Here is a 22685-nt window from a genome sequence, read left to right on the forward strand (position 1 = left end):
GGTCACTGCCTGGTGGGGGAGGCTGAGACAGAGATGCACTTCCTCCTCTAGTGTGAAAACTACTCCTCAGTAAGAGGAGTGTTTTTCACCTAATTAACACCACCTTTCACTGTAATGATGAAGAATTTCAAATCTCACAGGGTGAAGGAGTCACAGCCCCTCTTGCAGCCAGATATAGCTCTGACTGCCACACAATAAAGGAAGATAATAAGATGACTTTAGTTTTTCTGCTTTTACTCTTATAAATAACAAATCTACCCATGTCAAACACAAATACTAAGTGCATACACTTTGTCTTCTGATGTGTTGCAAAGAGTGTTAAGTTGATTAAGTAAGGTTGAGTTTCAGTTCATTTATAATAGTATCTGTTCCTGTGTTTGAGGTGGTCAATACTATGGTATCGCTAGGCTATAATGTTCCTTATTTATCATTATCTTCTCTTGTAATGTATTGTTATAATAGGTTGACTCGCCTTCTTCTCTCCAAAATCCTCAGGTACAAAGAGAGGTTGCAAAACAAGTATCTAAAAGACCCAACAAACAAGCCGCCTTTGGACAGCAGTAGCTGGCATCTCCTAAATGCGGGCCTTGATGACTTAAGAGACGGCGGTCCAGTCCTGTCTGGGTCTCACAGGGGGGTCTCACCGATCATCTTCCGTGACACGCCGAAACGCACCTCCCGTCAAGCGCCCAAAAAACTGTTCTCTAAAGAGCAGGTTTGCTTCTCGAAGCAGATGATCCAAACGCAGATCCGCAGACAACATGTGGCTGCTGTGGAGGAAGAACTCAAGCACCATCCTCTGGCCTTGTACCCGTACTATAAGGATTACATGAACCCAGAGGTAAGTGGAATCCAGCATCACGAGAGATGACAGATATCTGGGTTATGAAGGGATTAGGCCGTTTGCCCATATATGAAACCCACTGTGACAGAACATTGACACCACCACCTCCAGTCACCAGTTTAGGTATAATAACTCCAGTGGCAAAAGTTAAAGGACCATACCAGTGTTTTTGAATGTTTGGCCCATTTGCCACTATTTGCCTACATTCTACATTGCAACAGACCATTTTGCAAATCGTGCAGGGATACTAAAGATTTCACAACATACATGTATCATCAAGGACCCTCCATTTTCAAATATGAAGTTTTGGTTGAAACAGCTACCTCATAATGTTCTGCTTCTGCGGCTAGCGAAATTGTTGCCATTCATAAACCGTGGAGCTAATAATTCGCTGTGTAAGGCAAACGTTTCCCCAGAGACTATTTCCAGCAAATGGACTGTTTAACTCCACCCAATTTTAAGCAACATCAAAACACAACAGCAATGCTGCTTTTAAGAAAACTAATGACGCTGACTTTACTGAGGTGATGGAATACTGGTGTGAAGTAAGTTCAAAGCCTCTGAAAGTTCATTTTCATAACCTATTAAAATGAATGGAAACCGATGGCTGGATAAAACGTAGGAAAATGATACCGGTGTTCTAAAATATGATGACTTGCTTTGGGAAAAGATTATGCTGAACATGCAAAATCACTTGCATGGTCCTTTTAAGTGGAACCAGATGATATGAGCGACCTGAATGGATGATTTGCCTAAAAGAAGCATAATGCATGCATTTAATCACTTGTTACAAAATATTCACGTGTTCTCATCTTTTCTCCCACAGTTATTTGATAAGGTGATATCTGTGTTGGACCCAGATATGTGCGTAAACAGTGCGTCTGCAGTTCCTACGCCTGCAGCAGAGCATGTGGAGGAGGAAGATCAGGAAAACTACTCAGAGCCAAGTAAGGAGGAAGTGGAACGAGTGGACCGAGCAGAACTGGGAACGTCTGCCACTGAAATGCAAGTACACTGGTAATGTGACTGCTGGTATGAAAAGCATCTACATTATTAAGGCCGGTTATTCATGCCATTGGCTGTATGATATTAAAATCAAGGAAATGAATATGTACTTTTGTAGGTGAAAAGGCTACATAATATTGCTTAAAATTGTTTGACAGCAACCCTGAAATTAAAAAGCCAAGTCCAAGGAATCCTTATAGAAGGATGCAAATAAGTGAGAATTTTACCAAGGAAGAGCAGAGGGCCAGTGTGAAACAACTGAGCTCCGTTTTCCAAGAAGACGACATCAAAAAGGTGACCAACCTTTTTGGAGACTGGTTTGCCTCATTGGTAAGAGCACATGATTTCAACTTGAACTGGAGTATGAGCCACTAAATCGGCTGTAATGAGATATATACTTTAGATTAATGACATAAAGGACCTGGGATTGACTCCTGCAGGGTGAAGAGACCAACATTGTTGAATCCATCATACTGGGTCATTTTGTCAGTGACGCTGAGGTGACAGCATTGCTGAGTCTTCCCTGTCAAGAAGGAAAAGCTGGCAATTTAGAGTCTGATGAGCGAAGGAACAATGCCACAACCTCAAGCAAGCAGGACAATGATGTCTTGAGAGTTGAGTCAAATACAGTCAAATTAGAGCATGTTAAAAAAATCTGAGAACCAAATACTATTACTGATTAACTGATAATACACATTTAATCATACATTTTTTTTTATCTAAAGTGCGCCCAACTTTTGGCTTGAATAGCTGTAATGTAAAACTTTTGATTGCTGTTAATCAGAGGAGACCAGAATCCCAGAAAACAATATATGGAGCGTGGGACCTGCATCCTAAAACTTGGAGGAAGAAACGGCACCCGGAGAACTCTTTGCAAGACCCAAACGAGGCGCTCGAGTTTCAAATCAGAACAAGTGAGAAGGTGAGGGCTACCATCTGGTGCAACATCTTAAGGCTGTCCCTGTGCTTTTATATATATATATTATATATTTATACATACATTTTAAAGGTGTGAAACAGTTTGGTTTGCTCAACAGGATGGAGAGCTGAAAGAGACATACGTGACCCAAGCTTTCAGGCAGTACATCATCAGCAATGGGCTGAGGATGCCACGGGTAAGAGGCAACAAGATGTGTTTAAGTGTAGGCTTGATTAGGCTTCAAAATATTACTCTATGGAGTCACTGTGCTCCCAATGTATCTCACACAAATGTAAGTAAAACAAAAATAAAATAGGACAAGTATGTCTAGCCAAAGTTTGTTTCTTACAGGAAGCCTTTTTCACGTTGCAGTTTCTGAGAAATCTCTTCTGAAGAGGAACAAGAAGCTCAGAAGAGGGTCTGACGCATTTGGCTCTGTTTCAGCATGGAAGGGAAGCATAGTCAATTAATAAGGACTCAGTGTAAGAAAAGGAACAAGCAGGTTTTATGATTTCATGAAGTGTCTAAAGTAAACCTGAATAGGAAATGTAGATGCTGCTGTGTGTACTGTTGATTCTGATGTATACTATCTGTATCAGGTTTGTTATGATGTTCATAAGTATCAGGCATGCATTTACGGTATCTTTCACAATGATCGGTAATTCAGGCCTCTTAAATGTCTTTTGTTTGGCATCCCTGACAGGAAATAACAACTCAGAAAACATTCGGAAACATGTGACTTTTATTTAAATAATCCATTCATAAATATTCACATTCATTCAGTTTAGGTTCTTGTTCTAGAACTTTTCACTGCTGTCCAGCTTTGTCATCTTACCCTCCTTAGCCTTTGTAACACAGGGGCTCTCTGAAAGAAAAATTAAACAAATTAATTCTGTGGCATGGGTTTACAAACAATAACATTAACACAATTTCATGTTCCTTTATTTTGTAACACTTTGAAGGAGTGGGCATAACAGAGAAATTGTACTGCTAACATACTGTAACTTTATTCTGACTGGACCAGTATGTTCTTCTGGGAAACTAATGCGTATACAACACATTGGTTTCTTTTGCCAAGAAATAATGTCGTTCAGCACTTAAAGAACTTGTTATGAAGACGATACAATATCTTTCTGTCCTATAAATCAATATTCATTAGCTGTAAATACTGAACAAATATAGCACGGAAGCTGTTCAGCCTTTCTTTCTGTCTGGCTATGTTACTTCAGCCTCCAGACTAGCCACTGAACAAACAGTTTAAAGCCAACAAATGAGTTGGCTCACGCTGATTAGATTAGATCTATTACAATCTCTTGGTAAACAGAGGATGTCAGGCATTTTATTAGGTCAAACTTTCATCTCATATTAGTGTATCAGTTTCCTTTAATAATGTTGATTTAACTCAAAAACAATATCAACATGCCAAGGACTGTTGTAAACTGTGTAATAAAGTGATACTCTGAATATACAGTATGTATAAACTTACAGACAGACATATAGTTGAGGGAGGAGGCAGCCTCAGGCCTGTGCTAGAGCTGTTTGCTGTTGGGGTCAGAGGTCAGAAGCGAGTACACAGGTGACCTGCGGTCCAGTGAAACTGGCTGTGGGGAGGTGTGCCTTGTTGGATTTGCTGGAGTAGACACAACGTGCCCTAGAATGTCATATTGTCTATGTTACACAGTTGAATATTTAGATTCGTGGAAATATACATTTTTCAATGTTGTATGAATCTATCTTATGGTGGATAACAGATGAGCGCCACTTTCATGAAAGGAGCAACTATAAAAATATGTGAGAAATACAGCAACTAGAAGACTGAGAAAAAAAAACAAAAAAAAAACTCACTCTCACTGAAGGTGTTGCTGAAATTGTTTCGATTAGGCTCAGCTGTCCTCAGGAGCTGCAGGTCACTGAACACAGGGTATACACATCCAGACATGCATGAGAACACAACTGACAATCTCTACTATCTGACGCCTTGAATGTTGCATGTTAACGTGGTGTGAGAGAGAAGTGGATGTAGAGATGGTCAGACCTAACCCATCGAGTGGCTTTGAGTCATGTTCAAAGCATTTGAACAAACACAAGAGACTAAGGCCATTAGGTTGGATTGCTCTCCCTACCTGCGGTAGGTCTCATTTGTCAATTTGGGACCAGCTGTTACTTCTTTTGCCGTGTCAGTCCTGTTGTAGCTGCAGAGGAAGTATTCAAAAACACTGTGAGACATTACACAAGAGCATATGACATTTCATAAGTCCATAGCTGAAGACTTGACTTTCAAACTGTGAGATCAAAAGCTGAAATGAGCACAAGCTCTGCGTACGCCCATGCTCATTCTTTGTTCATTACGTAACAATGTGAGCGGTGAACCTCAGTATGGTTGCAGAAGCCAATTACGGGGACTCACCCTTCAATACTTTACTCAATTCGAAAGGGGAAATTTGTTTGCCGAGTAGCATCACATGAGTTTCATGTGTTGCCTAACTTAGTGTAAGTACTAAGCTAATCCTTCCAGTGTGTGGGAATGGAGCCAGACGTACAGTGTGGTCCTTTGCATTCTCTCTGGTGCAGACCTCCTCCTGGGGAAGCTACTGTTGCTGGTCTTGCTGCTGCTGTGTGGTCTGTGGTTTTCCAAAATCACTCCCCGCAGCTCTTTGACAAGAGACCTCAGCTCAAGGGTTGCACTCTCCTGCAACCGCTGTGACTTCAGCAGCCAAAGGAGGAGAAAGATGTATCAACGCACTGCTGAGGTGATAAGGGAAATGGTTGTGATGAATAGATGGTCTGATCAGCTTGTATCCTGACAGAGAAACACAGGGAATTTTGGGGATTTGGAGTCTACAAAACAAAAGCTATCTAACACAACCTGTTTAGTGTGTTTTTGTGAGAACTGGCATATGATCTTACCTGCCCATGCTGTAAATCAGTGGAATAACACAAACCTGTATCACCACTGCTACACTATTAAATCTCACCATGCCCTGTCAAAACAAACCGCCACTTCACCTCCAGAGTTGAAATGATCTACAGCCGAGTATCTCTCCCTGCCACAGGAATGTGATGCAGAGTATGTTTCTGATTTAGAGACCAAGCAGATGTGCTGAGCTTATATCTCTGCAGCCAAATAAACACTGATACAGATGTGTGCTGGTAGGCTGGAGTCATGGGAGCTACACAGAATATAGGGAGTTGCTGAATGTACCTTTGTCAGAGTGTTGGAGGCCTGCTGGGAGGAGAGTGGAGCAGAGAAGGCTGAAGGGATGGTTGGCGCCAGGGCAGAGTGGGTACCACCCACAGCAGTACACCATTTCTGACCTTGGAGTTCCTATAGAACAGGCCGAGTAGTTACATTTTATTAAATAGGAGTTAACTACTGGACATGTAGAATGAAATAAAGCTAGACCAAGAAGCTCTGCATAAGACATTTAAATTAAATATAAGCACTTTTTTACATAAACACAATTTGTTGGGTAGATAAACCTAAGTCATTCCTACTTATGGTCCTGAACTTCTGGGTGAAGGAGTACAGGGGTACCCTTGTGGTGAATTATACCTTCAGGTCCAGGGCATGTTGGAGTTTGAGGCGGAAAAACTCCTGCTCTTGCAGCTGGATGAAATCCTGACAGTCTGCAAAGCTCTCAGTCATCTAGAGGAGAGATACATGACACAAAACCTTACAAATAGAGACAGTAGCAAGATACTTTTTTTACTTAAATATATTAACTCTCTCTCGCTGAAAAGTCATTTACGTGTTTTATAATATTTAATCACTTTTTAAGACTTTCTGACAAAATATTGTATTAGTTTGCCATAAATTCTTTTCTGTTCCATCAATTTCCAAGGAACATTTTTCCATAAAAATTTATATATAATGCTTCAGAATGAAACCCTTCATATGCTTTCTGTCTCCCATCATCCTCAACAGGGTCCTTTAAGACAAATACTCAATCTCCCCTGGTTGATATGGTGATTAAAACACAGTGTGTGTGTTAGCGCCACCTTGTGGAGAGTAGCCTCCAGCTTGCTGATTGTGTCCCTGTGATGTTTCTCCTTGGAGCGAAGAGCCTCCAATTCCATGGTGAGCTGTCTCTTCTCCTCCTGGACAGAGGCAACCTCCTGGACCTGACGTCTGTTCTCCAGGTCCTGGTAGTGCTTCTCCTGGACAGGGAGAGACAGTGGATGGATGAACACAGTGGCGGGGCTTGAAAATATATCAGAAATACACTTAATTATTTTGTACCATTGTGTAATGTCTCAAAATAACTCATTGGAAAGAAACAAAGACATCCCAGCCCCTCTTGTTCTTTGAGATGGATAAAGCAAAATATTCAAAAGTAAGTGAAAGCATAAAATCATTTTTATTGCTGTTTTGAAATCACCTGAATTGTGTTGAAACAAATCCCTGTGTTCTAGTTACTGCATAAACTATACCTGAGGCAGAGGTAAGGCACAAGTCAAGCATATGAAAATTATTCAAACAATATCATCGCTATAATTTCAGTATTCAGATTTTATAGGGTTTTTTTTTTTTTTATAATTGCTCAGAGGAATTAGGATCTGCATGACGAATGACTTCACTAGGGTGATGATACATAACATTGCACTCTGCAGAGAAATTTCTAGGCCATCACCCTAACCACCTCAAGGAGCCCAATTCACATGTCAAAAGAAAGATATACTAACCCACAAAGAGTGACTATAATTAGCATCAGGCTATACTGTTCTTAACATATAAACTCTGTTATAGACATATCTAAATGTTTCAGGGTTAGGTATGTGAGTGCAGGTATGTCACTGTTGCATTCACCATCACAGATGCAGTGAATTAGGCCCATGACACCCCCACTGTACAGGCCCCTGGCCAGTGTTGAGGAAAGTTACTGTTAAAAGTAATAATTTGCTTTGTTATTTACCTTAAACAGAAATTAGATACGTTACAAAGTTACTCTACTAACAGTAGCTTGAACTTCTTACATTAGCCACTTCAGGAACATGCCATAGAGATATGCCATGTTCTGCCAGGTTGCCAAGTGTGCTGTGGATCACCATTTCGAAATGGAAGAGGGCAAGACTATTGCTCTATTTTTAAAACAACAAGTAAATTCAATTGATATCAAGAAGTTATACTACATTTTTTCCCAGTTGTTGCATGTGGTCTGCAAAAACTGTCTTAAGATTTTCAGTCTTCTGTACTAACAAAAAATGAAATTATAAGAAAGAAAAGTAAAACAACATTATACAAGTATCTAATAATGTATTACAAGAACTGATGACGTAATTAGTTACCACAAAAAACGTCATCACACCTGCATTCAGATGACTCAGATGAGAGAGTTAGTGCCAGAGCTATACAAACCCTGTTGGTTTGAGTTTTTCACCTGGTAGAGCTTCTCCATTGTCTCCTCTAACTGTTGGATTCTGCCCTGCAGGGAGTCGATCTGATCCCTCCTGGCAGTGATCTGCTTCTGCATGCCCATGGCTACTTGGAGGCCTGAGATGGAGACACACCAAACCAGGAGAGAGAGAGACAAAGAGAGAGACAGAGAGAGAAAAAGAGAGAGAGACAGAGAGAAGGCAGCTGAACAAGTCAAACAGACCATCCTCTGTTTCAGATGAATTCACAGAACATAAATCAAGCAGTGCTGATCATCTTGGGCTTACATTCAAGGACAGGTGTTTACAGTTACACAGCTCAGATCAAATCTTGAAAAAATGGAATAAAGCAGAACAGGATATAAAGGAAATGCAATTCATTAAGTTTTCATTAATTTCCACTAATAAATCTGTTCTCCACAGTTACGTTTTGCTGGAATTTCGCCTTTCACAGATTTCATTACTTTCCAATGTAATTCACTGTTATCTGTCAACCTAATCAGTCCAATGAATAGGCTTATCTGATAGACAACAGATTCCTCTGCTCCACACCCAGCAGATGTTTCTTTGAAAAATTAGGTTTTTAATTAAAAGGGTCAACAGGGTAAATGGTGACATGTACATCTGAATGTCTGACCATGTCCGTCGGCTCCTTCTAGGGTCCGAAGGGTGCCTCTGGCCAGATCCAGCTCTGCGTGAATGTTCTTCAGCTGGCTGCGCAGCTTCAGCACCACACCCTCATGCTCCTCATTCTTACTGCTGTGGAGCCTTTGCAGCTCCTCATGCTCCTCTAAAGACATGTTTATACACACACACACACACACACACACACACACACACACACACACACACACACACACACACACACACACACACACACACACACACACACACACACACACACACACACACACACACACACACACACACACACACACACACACACACACACACACAGATTACATCCGCAGAGAGGAGCACACATAAAATGAACACAAGCACGAACAACAGGGCTTGGTTGACAGGGAAAACAAACCAAACATGGGTCTTTGTTTTCTCGACGCAGTAGAGCAAGGAGTTCATTGTATTTGGAAAAAAAAAAAAACAAAAGAGATCTGGCCTCTTTCTAAGAACAGCAGTGTGGTGGGCTGATATCTGTTCAATGAAAGGACTGGCTATAGCGTTCCACTGCTGAGAGAAGATCAAAGTCTCAGAAGCCATGTAAGCCATGTAAGTTAAGCTCAACGTACTGGTGAGGGTAAGAAGCTGCATGTGCTGCTCCTCCAGCTGGGTGGTGAGCTGCTGTTTCTCCAGGGTTGCCTCCTGGACGCAGTGCCTCTGCTTGGCCACGGAGGCCTGCAGCTGGTCCCGCTCCTGCTCCAAAGCTGCCAGGCCTGACTCGCACCGCTCCAGCTCACTCTGAGTAGCCAATGGCACAGGAGAGAGAGACAAGAGGGAGGAAGAGTTATTATGTAAAGAAGCTCTAAGTGTTAGTGTCAGTGATTCTTCAAGGTGTAATGTTTGGCTTTAGAGTACTTGAAAAGAAAAGGCTTTTCTACTCTGCCTCAAAGTAAATGTGAAAACACGGAGACCAACTCATCCACAGTGAGTTTGCATTTAAAGCAAAACGCATCAAAAGTAACAACAAATTTGTCTACTCTACCAGGCACTTTGGAAAGTAACCAACTATCATTTGGACATTCTTTTACAGAATATATCTAAAAACTTGGCAAGTGAGGCCGATACCAATATGCAATATCTTCCAACTTATAATAGACAATACTGATGCTGACACAAATATGCATTTTATAAAGTGTAGCACAACTGCAGGTTTAAAACTTGACCTTGACCAAAAGACCATGTTAGTTTTACTCTGCTGCTGATATTACAGTTATATATTGTGACACTCCTAGAAAAAAGGTCACAAGAATGACAATTCCACAATTAGTCAGATGTCGACAGTAAAGATAACATTGTACTAATACACACTGAGTGGCCACTTTATTACTGTAGATAGATAGATAGTGACTGTAATAAAACAGTGAAAGTAGCAGGGAAACATTGGAATAAACAAGTAGATGAAAAAAATGTTCCCTGCCCTACTCCTAACCTTGAGCTGCTGAATCTCCAGCTTGTGCTGGTTTAGCTGGTTGCTCAGGTGACTCTTCTCATGTTGGAGGCTGTTGATGGTGCGGCTGTGCTGCACTGTCAACTGGTGATTGCTCTCCAACTCCAACCTCAGGATCTCCACCGTCTTCTCTCTGTCATCCACCTTCAATCTGAGCATCTTAACCTCTGCGTGCAGCATCTGGCACTGGGCCAGGGCCTCCTCCAACCTTCCACAGGCCTGGGAAATTTGTTCGATTTGAATTCAATCAGGGTTCACGGGGGAAAAAAAATCAAAACAGGCAGATGGTTACAGGATCATCTTTCATCTCACATTTAGTGCTCCAGTGTTACCTGCTGGGCTTCTTGCTGCCTGAACTGTAGCTCCCCCTCCTTCTCCTCCAGCAGTTCCAGGGTTTTCTTGCCCTCCTGGACCCTCTGCTCCAGCAGATCTTGCAGGCGGGCTTCCCCCTCTCCAGCTCTGTGGAGCTGCTCCCTGGCTGCCTCCAGCTGCTCCCTCAGGGCCTTTATTTCCTCCCTGAGCTCCCACTGCTGCCGCTCATCACACCTCTGGAGGATTAGGCAGGAACCACAGAGGGCTGATTGTACTTAAGTCTACAAAACTGTCCCTTGGCAGCATCATTACCCTGGCAGGATTGACTGAGCGTGTATGCTCTTTTTTGAGGAATATCCTACTTGATGCCCAGTTAACCTACCTACACAAAGCACAATAACTAATGCTTTCACAAAGCCACACCTGGGACCTGTGGGTGCAAGCACAGGCTTCTACTGTTAGCACCAAGCAAAGCGTGATCAAGCATTCAGAGTTGAATGGCCTTGCTCAAAGGCGGCTTGGCAGTACTTGCTGAAGGAGAACAGACCTGTATCATTGGCTGGATCCAAATGTCAACAGGCTAGCCTAGCAGATTCAGTACTTGCAAACTTTGGTCTTCCATAGTGTGACATTGAGTGTAGTGCTTACCATCATTGTGCTAAGCTAGGTGACAACAGACACTGACTGGAACAGATTACAGACCTAACACATTAACACCATGGATACTAACAACATGAGAACTTGTAGATCTAACAGCCTTCATGTTTGATATGAATAATAACATAACAAATAATTTTTCCCTCAGTTCAATGGAGACTGTTTGTTCATCTGACCCTGCAGGTTGCAACATACAAGTCCCATACCAAAAAATTATTAAGCCTTTTATACACTATATTACCAAAAGTATTCGCTCACCCATTCAAATGATCAGAATCAGGTGTCCTAATCACTTGGCCTGGCCACAGGTGTATAAAATCAAGCACTCAGGCATGCAGACTGTGAAACAAGACATTTGTGAAAGAATGGGCCGCTCTCAGGAGCTCAGTGAATTCCAGCGTGGAACTGTCATAGGATGCCACCTGTGCAACAAATCCAGTCGTGAAATTTCATCAATCCTAAATATTCCACAGTCAACTGTCAGCTCTATTATAACAAAATGGAAGCGTTTGGGAACAACAGCAACTCAGCCACGAAGTGGTAGGCCACGTAAAGTGACGGAGAGGGGTCAGCGGATGCTGAAGCGCATAGTGCAAAGAGGTCGCCGACTTTCTGCACAGTCAATTGCTACAGAGCTACAAACTTCATGTGACCTTCAGATTAGCCCAAGTACAGTACGCAGAGAGCTTCATGGAATGGGTTTCCATGGCCGAGCAGCTGCAGCCAAGCCACACATCACCAAGTGCAATGCAAAGCGTCGGATGCAATGGTGTAAAGCACGCCGCCACTGGCCTCTAGAGCAGTGGAGACGCATTCTCTGGAGTGATGAATCACGCTTTTCCATCTGGCAATCTGATGGACGAGTCTGGGTTTGGAGGTTGCCAGGAGAACGGTACATTTCAGACTGCATTGTGCCGACTGTGAAATTTGGTGGAGGAGGAATTTTGGTGTGGGGTTGTTTTTCAGGAGCTGGGCTTGGCCCCTTAGTTCCAGTGAAAGGAACTTTGAATGCTTCAGGATACCAAAACATTTTGGACAATTCCATGCTCCCAACCTTGTGGGAACAGTTTGGAGCGGGCCCCTTCCTTGTCCAACATGACTGTGCACCAGTGCACAAAGCAAGGTCCATAAAGACATGGATGACAGAGTCTGGTGTGGATGAACTTGACTGGCCTGCACAGAGTCCTGACCTGAACCCGATAGAACACCTTTGGGATGAATTAGAGCGGAGACTGAGAGCCAGGCCTTCTCGACCAACATCAGTGTGTGATCTCACCAATGCGCTTTTGGAAGAATGGTCAAAAATTCCTATAAACACTCTCCTCAACCTTGTGGACAGTCTTCCCAGAAGAGTTGAAGCTGTAATAGCTGCAAAAGGTGGACCGACATCATATTGAACTCTATGGGTTAGGAATGGGATGGCACTTCAGTTCATAGTATGAGTAAAGGCAGGTGAGCGAATACTTTTGGTAATATAGTGTATATGTATGGAAGACCTTCTTTGGTGCATTTTCCTTATTTTTTTTGCATTTCTTGCTTGTTGTACCGTCACTTCCTTTTTGCTATGAATCCTAGGTAATCCCTGGAGATGGGCGATCTTTGATCCCACAACCCATACACATAAGCGGTTTTGAAAATTAATGAGAAGGAATGAATGTTATCTTTAACTGAATGCCAATACCAACATTGTGACAATATTGTGGGAATGGCTATAGACCTTTTTCACAGCCACCATTTTGACATAAATAGCAAGGTAAACACAGGTGTTAGTAATGACAGTCATTAGTCATTAGAAACACCTGTGTTTACCTTACTATTCATGTCTAAATGCTGTTGCTTTGAAAAGGCCTATTGGTGCTATAACAAAGTATCACTGCTAATGTGGATATGGTGACCAAGCAGGTAGAGGCAAGTAAAACAGCTAGGACAGTCTAATAAGTTCAGAAAATGTTTCGCCTTTATTGTACTGTAGCCTGTAATGTAATGTAGACAAAATGACACTTAAGCTATATCAGGATATTATGATATCCAGTATCAATGACGATCTCTAGTCTCATATTGCAGTATCGATATAAAATTGATATATTTCCCAGCCCTAGTAATCCCACTAGTGACTTCTGCAGCACAGTGGACTCTCTGGAAGGCCACATAAGCCCCCTTGTGGAATTGTAGAATTGGACAGGCCTTGCACCCTTAGACTTCACAGGAACACGCCTGTTAAGTTGGCTACTCTGCAAGTGCAGGTGAAGTCTGGACATGTGGATCCAGCCACTCACTCTGCTCACTCAGATTTATTCAGGAATTCCAAGAGCAACCTTATTGCCACAAGACTGTTTCCTTAACCCACCTGGCACAGATGTCTCGATTTACACTAAATGGGGGGTAAAACAGTAATCCATTTAGCATGGAAAACGCAGTGACAGTATAGTGTCTCTGCCAGTGTAGTCCATCCCCTTACCATAGCCTGTAACTGAGCCTGGCAGTCCTCTTTGACTCTTCCCACCAGTGTGTCCAGCTGCTGGAGTGCCAGGTTATGTTCCTCCTGCTCTTTACGTAGTGACTCCACAGTGATGCCCAGGCTGGTGATACGCTCTTGAAGCTGCTGCTTCTGCTCCCTCTCTTTGGCCAGATAATCACGAGCCTCACACATCTTCAACTAAAAGGAGGATAACACCACTTAACACACCACAACAGATTTTATGTTTGTAGTATTTGACTGACATGTAAACACTGATTACAAAAATAATCTGTCTGAGTAACAGAAATTTTGTAAAATGTGACACTTCTGTTGCAAGTTTAAATGCTGTAATGAGACATAAAGTCAAGAGGACTTGGCTTAATCCATGTCTGTGTATTAGCTGTATGATTATATTAATGCTGGTAACTTTGAATGAGAGAAATCAGGGAGCACAAAAGCATGGTCCGCTTGTAACTCTGGCAACAAAGAGTGACAAGCTTCTGGTTCCATGTGAAGTGTTGCCATGGTACCATGAGCAGGCCAAAGTGGGACTCCAGCTCCTCCACCTGAAGCAAAGATTGGTCTTTCCCTCTTTGAGTCTCCTCAACCTCAGACTGTGCCTCGGCAACTTGCTGGTCCAGGCAACCAACCTGCAACACCACAAAACAGGTGTTCAACCCCAGAAAACACGACAACCTAAAGTTCTCAACAAATCACAGAAAGAAAAGCCTGTTGTAGTTTTATGGCAAGGTGGCATGCTACAATGTGGAGTTTCCCTTTCATTACACTTTAAAGTCATTAAAGAATTAACAGTCATGGCTGCAATTAAATTTAGGCAGTGACTGGTAAGTCTGTCTACTTTTCGCCCTTTTTTCCCTTACTTCTACACCCTTTGGCAGAAAACTAGCCATTGTTCAATCTGCGATTACTGGGTGATAAAATAGGGACAGTAGCTGGATAACATCAGAATTTTCCAGCTTTTGTGGCACATGTACAAAAAGGGTAGCTTTCTTCCATGCTCATAATAATATTGTGTATTTATCCTTACCTTTGTTTTATGGATGGATAGGGCTGACTCAAGTTTTTTGACCTGATGCTGGGGCAATGACGCCTGTCTCTCTGCTTGTTGTCTGGCCAATGACATTTCAGTTTGTGGAATGACATTTTGTGATACACATACACACAATTAAGATATTCAACATTTCCTGATAACTAACTGCACAGGGATTGCTGACACTTAGATATTAATGGTCATGGCTGATGACTGAAAAACAGTACTAAATACAATACCAACTGAGAGTACATTATCTCTGCAGTAATTGTAAATCCTGGAGAGGAATATTGCTTGTGAACAATACTTAATTTATTAGCTCCAGTTTGGCACTTAAAATAACATTACTGCGTTTGGAGAAGCTACTTTTGTTGGTCAGTGTCGCCACCTCTTGGCCATACGTGGCAATGCACAGTTTTATTCTGGGATACAGAATTATACAGCACATGTAAGACTGTTGCTTACCTTGTGCAAAACTGCAAAGCATTTACCTGTAGCAGCTACATGTAATTATGTAGCAATAGTCCAAGTTTGGTTCCTGACCTGCCCAAAACAGGATGACCTAACAGTCCATAATTGGTGGGTTACAGGTGCAAACCCATGCCAGGGCGTTTCCAACACTTTTGAAGTGTCCTTAAGCAAGACTGTACGATTACTTGCTCTAGGAGTATCACAAAGATATCCTACTTAGAACTGTATTATTAGTGTAAAAAAAATACAGAATACTTAGTAACAAAGACTTTTATTATCAGAATTTGCAAGGACTAAAAGTAGTTATTTACCTGTCTCTATGTTTCTTTAACATTAATTCGGCTTTTTCTTGGCATTCTTCACTCCCCAACTGTTCCGCTACCTGATTTAAAAAAGGGCGGACAATTTAAGGAAGTCCACAATGTGAAGAACACCTGGGGAATTCTAAACTGTAAAAAATTTCCATAAGTGACTTCTGTTGCTTACCAATATCAATCTCCCCTGTGGCTTGGTTGTCTTGTTGAGATCCTCCACTGCCCTTGCAGAAAAGTCAGCCGGTGGCAGCTGCCTTGGTCCAGCAGCAGCATCAAGGCTAGTGATGGAGTTGTGTCCACACAGTTTATCATGAGAGACTAATGTGGGGTACATTTCTTTTATTGTCCGCTCCATTGCCTCTACTTTCCTACTGAGAAATATGGCCTCATGCTCTGTCTCCTGCAGCTTCTGGTCCCCAGACCGCTTGGTGATCTGAAGCTCTTCCAAAATACACAGCATTTGTTCCATCTGATCAACATGTTTCGTTGAATCCTTCATTCTTCAAATCAAAATATTTGTGGGTGAAAGTGGCTTTTTTGTGTTTCTTCTAAAATTATATGATAAAATGTTCAACATATTTAGCATGGCTTTACCTGAGTTCACAAAGTGCATCCCTCTCCATTTGGACTTCTTTTATCTTGGTCTGCAGCTCCAGGATGGTTTGTTGTAAGTGGGCCTTCTGTTGCTCATGTTGATCATATAACTGTATTTGAGTAGGTTAATAACATACTTGTCAGCAATACCTGCTCAGTTCCATGACCTGACAGTGAGTTTTACAGAAGATATCAATAATCAGCACACCCCAGCTTAAATTACCAAGACACGGGTATTGACAAAAACAATCAAACAAACAAAAGAAACGGTATGAACCTCATTCAGCTGCTTTTGCACGTCAGACACCTGCTGTGAGCAGTCCTCTGTCATATTTTCCAGACCCTTCTTTGGAGGACAACTGATACCCCTTTGGGCCACCTCTGGACTCAAAGCACCCAGATCAAAGGGGAGAGGCTGGATCCCTGCTTGGTGGAAGCCTGATTGAGTGTTTGAAGGTGAGCCACCTGCAAAAAAACAGTTATATCAGGTAGTGACACATACTTTGCTAAGGGTTTTTTTTTTTAATTTACCATATCATAATGTAGGCACTGTGAAGCTCTTTAAAATTGTACCTAATTGTAACTTAATTTTGTCCAGATTGTTTTTTATTTATCTGGGTGCTGTTAAATTAGCAAATCATTACTGGAGGACCCAGTTTGCACTCACCAGAGGTGGTGGGACAGTGCTGTGGAGATGTGCTGCTGATGCTGTATGCACATGCCATCCTCCCCAAGGCTTGTTTGGTTGCATTTTCCACCTCTTCTTGAAGCCTCTGGGTTTCTCTTGTGCGTCTATCAAGCTCCACGCTGTAAATAAATAAAGAATAATAGCAGAAAGAGATAGAATATCATCCTTGCACTAAAGCAGCTGCTAAGAATGTTGGATATACCAAACTGGCACATTAGGCCACTTTGACAAGGCATGAAATGAGTTTATGTACCTCAACTCATCCAGGCTCAGGCTACTGAATTTCAGGCGAGGGAAGACGGCGTCACGCGTCTCTGTAACGTGAAGTAACGTTAGCTAAGTTACGTTAAAATTGATTTGACCATACAATGAAACACAACTGAGACTCTTCGAACCACATCCAACATGAGAATGGGCGGCTGATACAGCTAGTCACCCAACGCTAACCAGATAACTTAACTTGGTCTCAACCCAACAAAAAGCTAGCTTACCCGTTATTTCTGTCGTTGGTATAACGTCCTCACCGTCTTCCAAATCAGTACGTTTAGCGTCGTTGTTGTGGTCTGAGAGGTCATTACTCGTAGAAACAACCGGTGGTACTGACATTATAGGTCACATTAGTCGTCTATCGTTAGCCTTGGAGGAGCGCACTACTGCTAAAACTTTCATCACCATGGAAACAGCTGCTGCCGTTCCTTGGATGCAGTCGAAGCGATAAATCTTTGTAGCCTGTTGCTAGTTAGATATCTGACTACCCCGTCACTGTGCCAGATACAGTTACTTTATTTATCCTGAATATAATACACACATTTATTCAAGCAGTCGTATTCATTTCAGAAGTATAAACTGGAGTCCCCGCCTTTTCTCTTCAGACTATGCGGCTGACGTTTTACAGCGGTGCATGATGGTCATTGTAGTTTGAGCGCAGGGCAGTGGTTGTTTGTTTACTCAGCGGGTCGAAGCGGACCCTCCTCTGTTGTGCTGTGTGCGGCAGCTACAGAGCTTGTACTCAGTTTTAATCTATCCATCCATCAATTTGTAAATATGAAGTACTGAGTATCTGTTATATTATCGTCGTGTACGCCGCCGCCTTCTGGGGCAAGGTAAGAAAACGGTTTCAAATCTCTTATGTTAACGCTAGCTAGCTTGCTAACGCTATTTGTGTGTATGGCAACCGTTGTTAGTAATGGCTGTTGTTGACCTAACGATACGTTCTTTGTATTTTGACTGTTTGAACAATCTTAAAGTGTAAATTTAAGACTGAACCTTTTTTTCTGAAATTTCAAATGCTGGCCCTGTTTGGCCAGAACAGTTGACCTAGTTTTTATTGCTCAGCAGACTCTGACCCCTTAACGGTGTCTTTAAAATTTTGTGTCCAGTTAACCCAGTTAGTAAATGATTAATTTGTTTTAGCTGGTGTCTCTTCGCTCCAGCTGTTGTCTGTTGATTTTGGTGTGTTATTCGGTTAAATACATTATGTTCAAAGTAATAACTTGGCATAATCATATATGATCAGGGAAATGTAGGTATTTTAGGGGTGGGTTACTTCACATGATACTGTACACCCAGTGGGTGTGGTTTAAGGGACACCAAAAGTGATATGCTCTGGTTCCTCTCGTTCCACTTCAACATAAGGAAACGGTTTTAGGCTTGGACTTGGACTTCCTGCACTTGAATGTCAACACTGAACTGTTGGAATATGTTGTTTTTCAGGATGAGGGACCTTCAGAGCATTGACAGCTTGCTCTTGCAAGAGCTGAGGTCATGTTGTGCTCTAGAGTACAACTTTCTTCCCAGGGAAACTGGCCTGAAGATGATTGAGTCTGCTCCCACAGAGGTAGTCCACTGACCTACTTTTGCGTTTTTGGCTGTCTGTGCAGGCGGCAAGCACATATGGTTTTGCAGTATGTATATTATTTTCAGGGTTTCCTAACTAAGCAGTAATCTTGTATTTTTAGAATTACAATGGAGTATCAGCAAAATGCAGAGATGCCAAGGTGGAGGAATTGTGGGGTCTCACCAACTTCTTTGGCTACAGCACCCAGACTTTTGTTCAAGCTGTCAGTCTTCTGGACAGATTCCTCACCGTTATGAAGGTATGATTAAATAAAACATCCACATAGGTTGTGTATTTTCAGCTAACTCGTATATTGTACAAATTAGCATTTTTATTATATTCCATTCATCCAATGACCTCTTTTGACACCGATTCATGGGATGTTGACTCACTTATCACTAATGTGGTATCTTAACAGGTGCAGCCCAAACACTTGCCCTGCATTGGAGTCTGCTGTCTCCACATTGCAGCCAAAATGGTTGAGGAGGAGTGCAATATCTCACCCACCCATGAACTCATTCGCATCAGCCAAAGCAAGTTCACTGTCTCTGACCTCTGTCGTATGGAGAAGATCATCTCAGAGAAGCTCAGCCTGGAGCCCAAAGCCGTCACAGCCTTAACCTTTATACACCTCTACCACTCAGCCTTCACATCCCTGTCCATCGAAAGGTAAATGGTTGATTTTCTTTTACTTATATTAAAAAATGTTATGACTGATGCATTTATCCCAGTTCGCATGGCATGGGTCAAATAGATTCTGCTTTGTGAGAAATATACTGGAGGATCACATGAAGATTCCCTCTATATTTTAAGGGAGGAGATCCCAAGCATTGGGAGACTGGAAGCCCAGCTAAAAGCCTGCTTATGCCGCCTTGTTTTCTCTAAGGCAAAAGTAAGGATTGCTCTAAAAGTAAGGATTTTGCAGCATAGCAACACTGACTTTCAAAAAACCCAAGACTCATGAGTGTATTGTTTTTTTCTCCCTCAGCCATCAGTGCTGGCATTGTCCCTCATTGCTCAGGAGTTTGAAGCCCTTCGGTCCATCAACATGTTGAAGATTATACAGCAATTCCAAAGACACCTAAAGGTAATAATAGTGATGTGATCACTTTCTCATTATGTGTGTTATTGTCACCAGTATTCTAAGAATAACGATCAAGTCCTCCCATCTTTCTCATGGCTTATTATCATTTAATGAGGCTCATATGTGTATCAGGTTTTTGTTTACAGTACACATTGGCTGGCAGATTCCAAAAATTCACCTTGTTATTTTCACTATTTTAGCATTCCCTCAGGGTGTTAGAGTGGAGTGGAATTTCTTAATGATGGCTGGTTCTCTGTCAAAGTGGCTGGTAGAACAAGTACATTTTTTAGCTGCAGCTAAAGTTTACCCACATTTGGCCAGTGTAAATCTCCCACTTTTGCACTAATGTGGTAAAAATAACTCATTTTACTCCTCCAGATTTAGAATTTGTCTCACTTATTTGCTTGTTTTTCTAAATCCCTATGTATAAATTAAACTGCTTTACATGGCATGATGGTACTGCCCCTTTAGCCAGCCATGTGCAGAGGCAGTGTGCAGAAACAACAACACTTGACACAGTAGTGACGGCATATCTTAAGACTATATTTGTCCTCTCCTTCACCGGCCTCTCAGATGTTTTTCCTGTTATTTTTCTTCACAGATCAGTGACAGCGAGCTGCTTCACTGGAGAGACCTTGTGGCCAAGTGCATGACTGAGTACTGCTCAAGTGAATGTAATAAACCAGACAACAAAAAGCTCGTTTGGATTGTGTCCAGGCGAACAGCACAGAACCTGCAGGCCAATCACTTCAGTGTTCCTGGCCTTCCTACCATTCCAGAGGGGAGCTGGGATGAGAGCGAGAGGTCAGTGGTCCATCTCCGTCCTTCTCATACTGAACTTGAAGAGCTTTAAAACACTGTGATTCTGAAACACTGACAGAATGACCACTCCTGATCCTGAGTGACATTGTACCTGTAGAAATAAATTAACTTCACAGGCCATATGGTTTGTGACACACAGAATTCACCAACTGCGTTTACTGATTCAGTAGTAATATATATTTCAAGAATATAATTGGACTTCAGTGTCTGGTTGCATGCCAGTGTCACCGGTAGAGTACACTGCCTTACACAGCCAAAATTTACCACTATTTGGATGAGTGTATGGCATCTTGTTTATTCCATTGCCTCATTTGATTTCACTTTGATTGTATTAATAGTATGTTTGAAGCTTAGTTAACTATCTTTTTTTTTTTTAAGTAAGAATGTACCCTAAAATGCTAAACATAGCTGTTGGCCATGTGGCTTGCATTTATGGGCCCATTTTGGTTTTGGTTGGCATGTAATTCTTATTCCTTTCTTATTTTTGTGAAATAGCAAAGACAAGCTTAGGCAATGTGACATCCTGTTGAGGTTGGTCCAGTACAGCTACAGTGTCAATAGCAGAAAATATTCAGCTATCTATGGGTTGGCATCAGATTTTGGTGTCACTTCCTCAGAATCAAAGCACGGGACCTTCTTTGTAGACTCACAACTTTGCAGCAATATTCAACAATCATACAGGGAAAAATCCATCATAGAAGAGGCAGACACTCATTTCTGTATTGAACAGTAGCGTCAGTAGACCATAATGCTATGCAGTCACGAAAAATGTTGCATTTTGAGTAAGGGGTGAAAGTCATTCTGGGAAATGAAGGCAGTCATTAACTGAGGTAGAACAATATTTAAGGCTCATTGAGGGAAAGTTGAAGCAGAAAATGGTAAATTCATCAAAAAAGATCCCAGGAATGCATTGAAAATGACAGATTGATGATGTATATCATGCAAGAGTATCTGAGGGGACATTTTCCCTTAAGTTAACTGTATCACAGGGCTTGATGGTTAATGATTTTATTTCTTTCTCTCAGTGAGGACTCCTGTGAGGACATGAGCTGCGAAGAGGACAGCCCATGTGGCTCTCCAGGCAGTGATGGAGAAGGAGCGTTTTTCCCCTGCGTCCTCCACAAAGCCAGAAAGTGATGCGCCCCTCGCTGTCTGTAGTGATGGACGTGCAGCTGTCCCCTCAGTTGTAACAGCTCTAATGTGGTCCCCATTTTTCAGAGCAAACTGTTTCCTTTTACTTAACCATATCATATGCACCGTAAGGATGCTAGGCAACAGGTCTGGGTCATCAAGTGCCTGTGTTAATCCAGTTTACTGTTTGCGCTTTCTTTTTCAAAACCTCATTGTAATCACATAAAAATGAAAATTGCAATATTCTGGCAGCTTGATGGCAATACGTCTGAATGTCTTTTTTTTTTTTTTTTTTTTTAAAGATGATCAGTGTGTCAGTCTGTGTTCAAGCTTGACACATTCCTGGAAACTTACTAAAGCACAAAGGAAACAGTTCTCTTATAGATGTCAGTCATAAGGTACACCAACTGTTAAATACTAGCATATCCTCAGTCTTTTTTTATCTAACAGTTTTTATACTTAAGGTGATACATATTGTGCAAATTTGTGTAATACCTACAAAATCTTAATGCGACGTAATACGAGATTGTAGTGTGACTTTACAGGACTGTATATGCATGAAGACATCGATGGAAGTATGTGATTGTGAATGGACATTGTTCATGTTATGCCAGATAGCTTACTGTAAAAATATTTTCAAAAAGTGTAAAAAAATGTACATAACATGTTAAAAAAAAGAGGAAAAAAATATATGTTTTGTGAATACTATATATGTTGTGTTGTGTATCAACATAATGTAACAAATGAATATCCCTCCAAATAAAAACCTCCCTTTTTATATGCCAGTGTGATTAATTTAGCATTTCATAGACTATTTAATTATTTAAGTATTTAATTATGCCAACGTCTTTGCGTTGCATGGGGAATTATGGATTATGGATATGGATTTTCAACCCATTCATTTTATTATTAGACAAGCGTTTCTTGATACCGAGGGCTGAATAGTGGGTTTGCTGGGCAGATAGGAGTGTATGGGGTTTGGTAGGGGAGGAGGGGC

The 22685-nt window shown here is 41.7% G+C and overlaps 2 protein-coding genes across 4 annotated transcripts; one reads left to right on the top strand and one right to left on the bottom strand.

Moving 5' to 3' along the window:
* Nucleotides 1–3507: 3507 nt before the first annotated feature.
* LOC115365251 (coiled-coil domain-containing protein 158-like) lies at nucleotides 3508–17696 on the bottom strand. 3 transcript variants are annotated; one of them, XM_030060159.1, is made up of 23 exons: nucleotides 17306–17696; nucleotides 17068–17128; nucleotides 16794–16933; nucleotides 16404–16591; nucleotides 16127–16236; nucleotides 15705–15810; nucleotides 15530–15600; nucleotides 14745–14826; nucleotides 14227–14346; nucleotides 13697–13894; nucleotides 10602–10817; nucleotides 10252–10488; nucleotides 9392–9560; nucleotides 8779–8931; nucleotides 8147–8259; nucleotides 6768–6926; nucleotides 6322–6414; nucleotides 5971–6093; nucleotides 5309–5472; nucleotides 4892–4960; nucleotides 4614–4678; nucleotides 4255–4419; nucleotides 3508–3633 (listed from the first exon to the last, which is right to left on the bottom strand). In XM_030060159.1, the coding sequence occupies exons 1-22, from the start codon at nucleotides 17418–17420 to the stop codon at nucleotides 4298–4300; spliced, it is 2874 nt and encodes a 957-aa protein (XP_029916019.1). In that variant the 5' UTR covers nucleotides 17421–17696; the 3' UTR covers nucleotides 3508–3633; nucleotides 4255–4297. The 3 variants fall into 3 exon arrangements, with proteins under 3 accessions (XP_029916019.1, XP_029916018.1, XP_029916021.1); XM_030060158.1 differs by having other exon boundaries at nucleotides 15705–16032; XM_030060161.1 differs by lacking the exons at nucleotides 16794–16933; nucleotides 17068–17128; nucleotides 17306–17696 and having other exon boundaries at nucleotides 15705–15973; nucleotides 16404–16539.
* Nucleotides 17697–17700: 4 nt separating this feature from the next.
* Nucleotides 17701–22466, top strand: LOC115365268 (cyclin-G2-like). Its single transcript, XM_030060189.1, has 8 exons — nucleotides 17701–17917; nucleotides 18528–18651; nucleotides 18773–18910; nucleotides 19070–19320; nucleotides 19465–19543; nucleotides 19640–19738; nucleotides 20337–20539; nucleotides 21583–22466. The coding sequence occupies exons 2-8, from the start codon at nucleotides 18529–18531 to the stop codon at nucleotides 21692–21694; spliced, it is 1005 nt and encodes a 334-aa protein (XP_029916049.1). The 5' UTR covers nucleotides 17701–17917; nucleotide 18528; the 3' UTR covers nucleotides 21695–22466.
* The last annotated feature ends 219 nt before the right edge of the window (nucleotides 22467–22685 follow it).

This window comes from Myripristis murdjan, chromosome 9, assembly GCF_902150065.1.
Source record: "Myripristis murdjan chromosome 9, fMyrMur1.1, whole genome shotgun sequence".
Classification (NCBI taxonomy): domain Eukaryota; kingdom Metazoa; phylum Chordata; class Actinopteri; order Holocentriformes; family Holocentridae; genus Myripristis; species Myripristis murdjan.

Bases quoted from the DNA above. Each gene is read 5' to 3' on its own strand.
- LOC115365251 (XM_030060158.1), bottom strand. From the start codon at position 17,420: ATGTCAGTACCACCGGTTGTTTCTACGAGTAATGACCTCTCAGACCAC. The intron at 10,489-10,601 runs GTAACACTGGAG...CAAATTTCCCAG, and splicing joins GGCAGCAAGAAGCCCAGCAG to GCCTGTGGAAGGTTGGAGGA. The intron at 9,561-10,251 runs GTTAGGAGTAGG...TTGGCTACTCAG, and splicing joins TGGAGATTCAGCAGCTCAAG to AGTGAGCTGGAGCGGTGCGA.
- LOC115365268 (XM_030060189.1), top strand. From the start codon at position 18,529: ATGAGGGACCTTCAGAGCATTGACAGCTTGCTCTTGCAAGAGCTGAGG. The intron at 19,321-19,464 runs GTAAATGGTTGA...CTATATTTTAAG, and splicing joins ACATCCCTGTCCATCGAAAG to GGAGGAGATCCCAAGCATTG. The intron at 19,739-20,336 runs GTAATAATAGTG...TTTTCTTCACAG, and splicing joins AATTCCAAAGACACCTAAAG to ATCAGTGACAGCGAGCTGCT.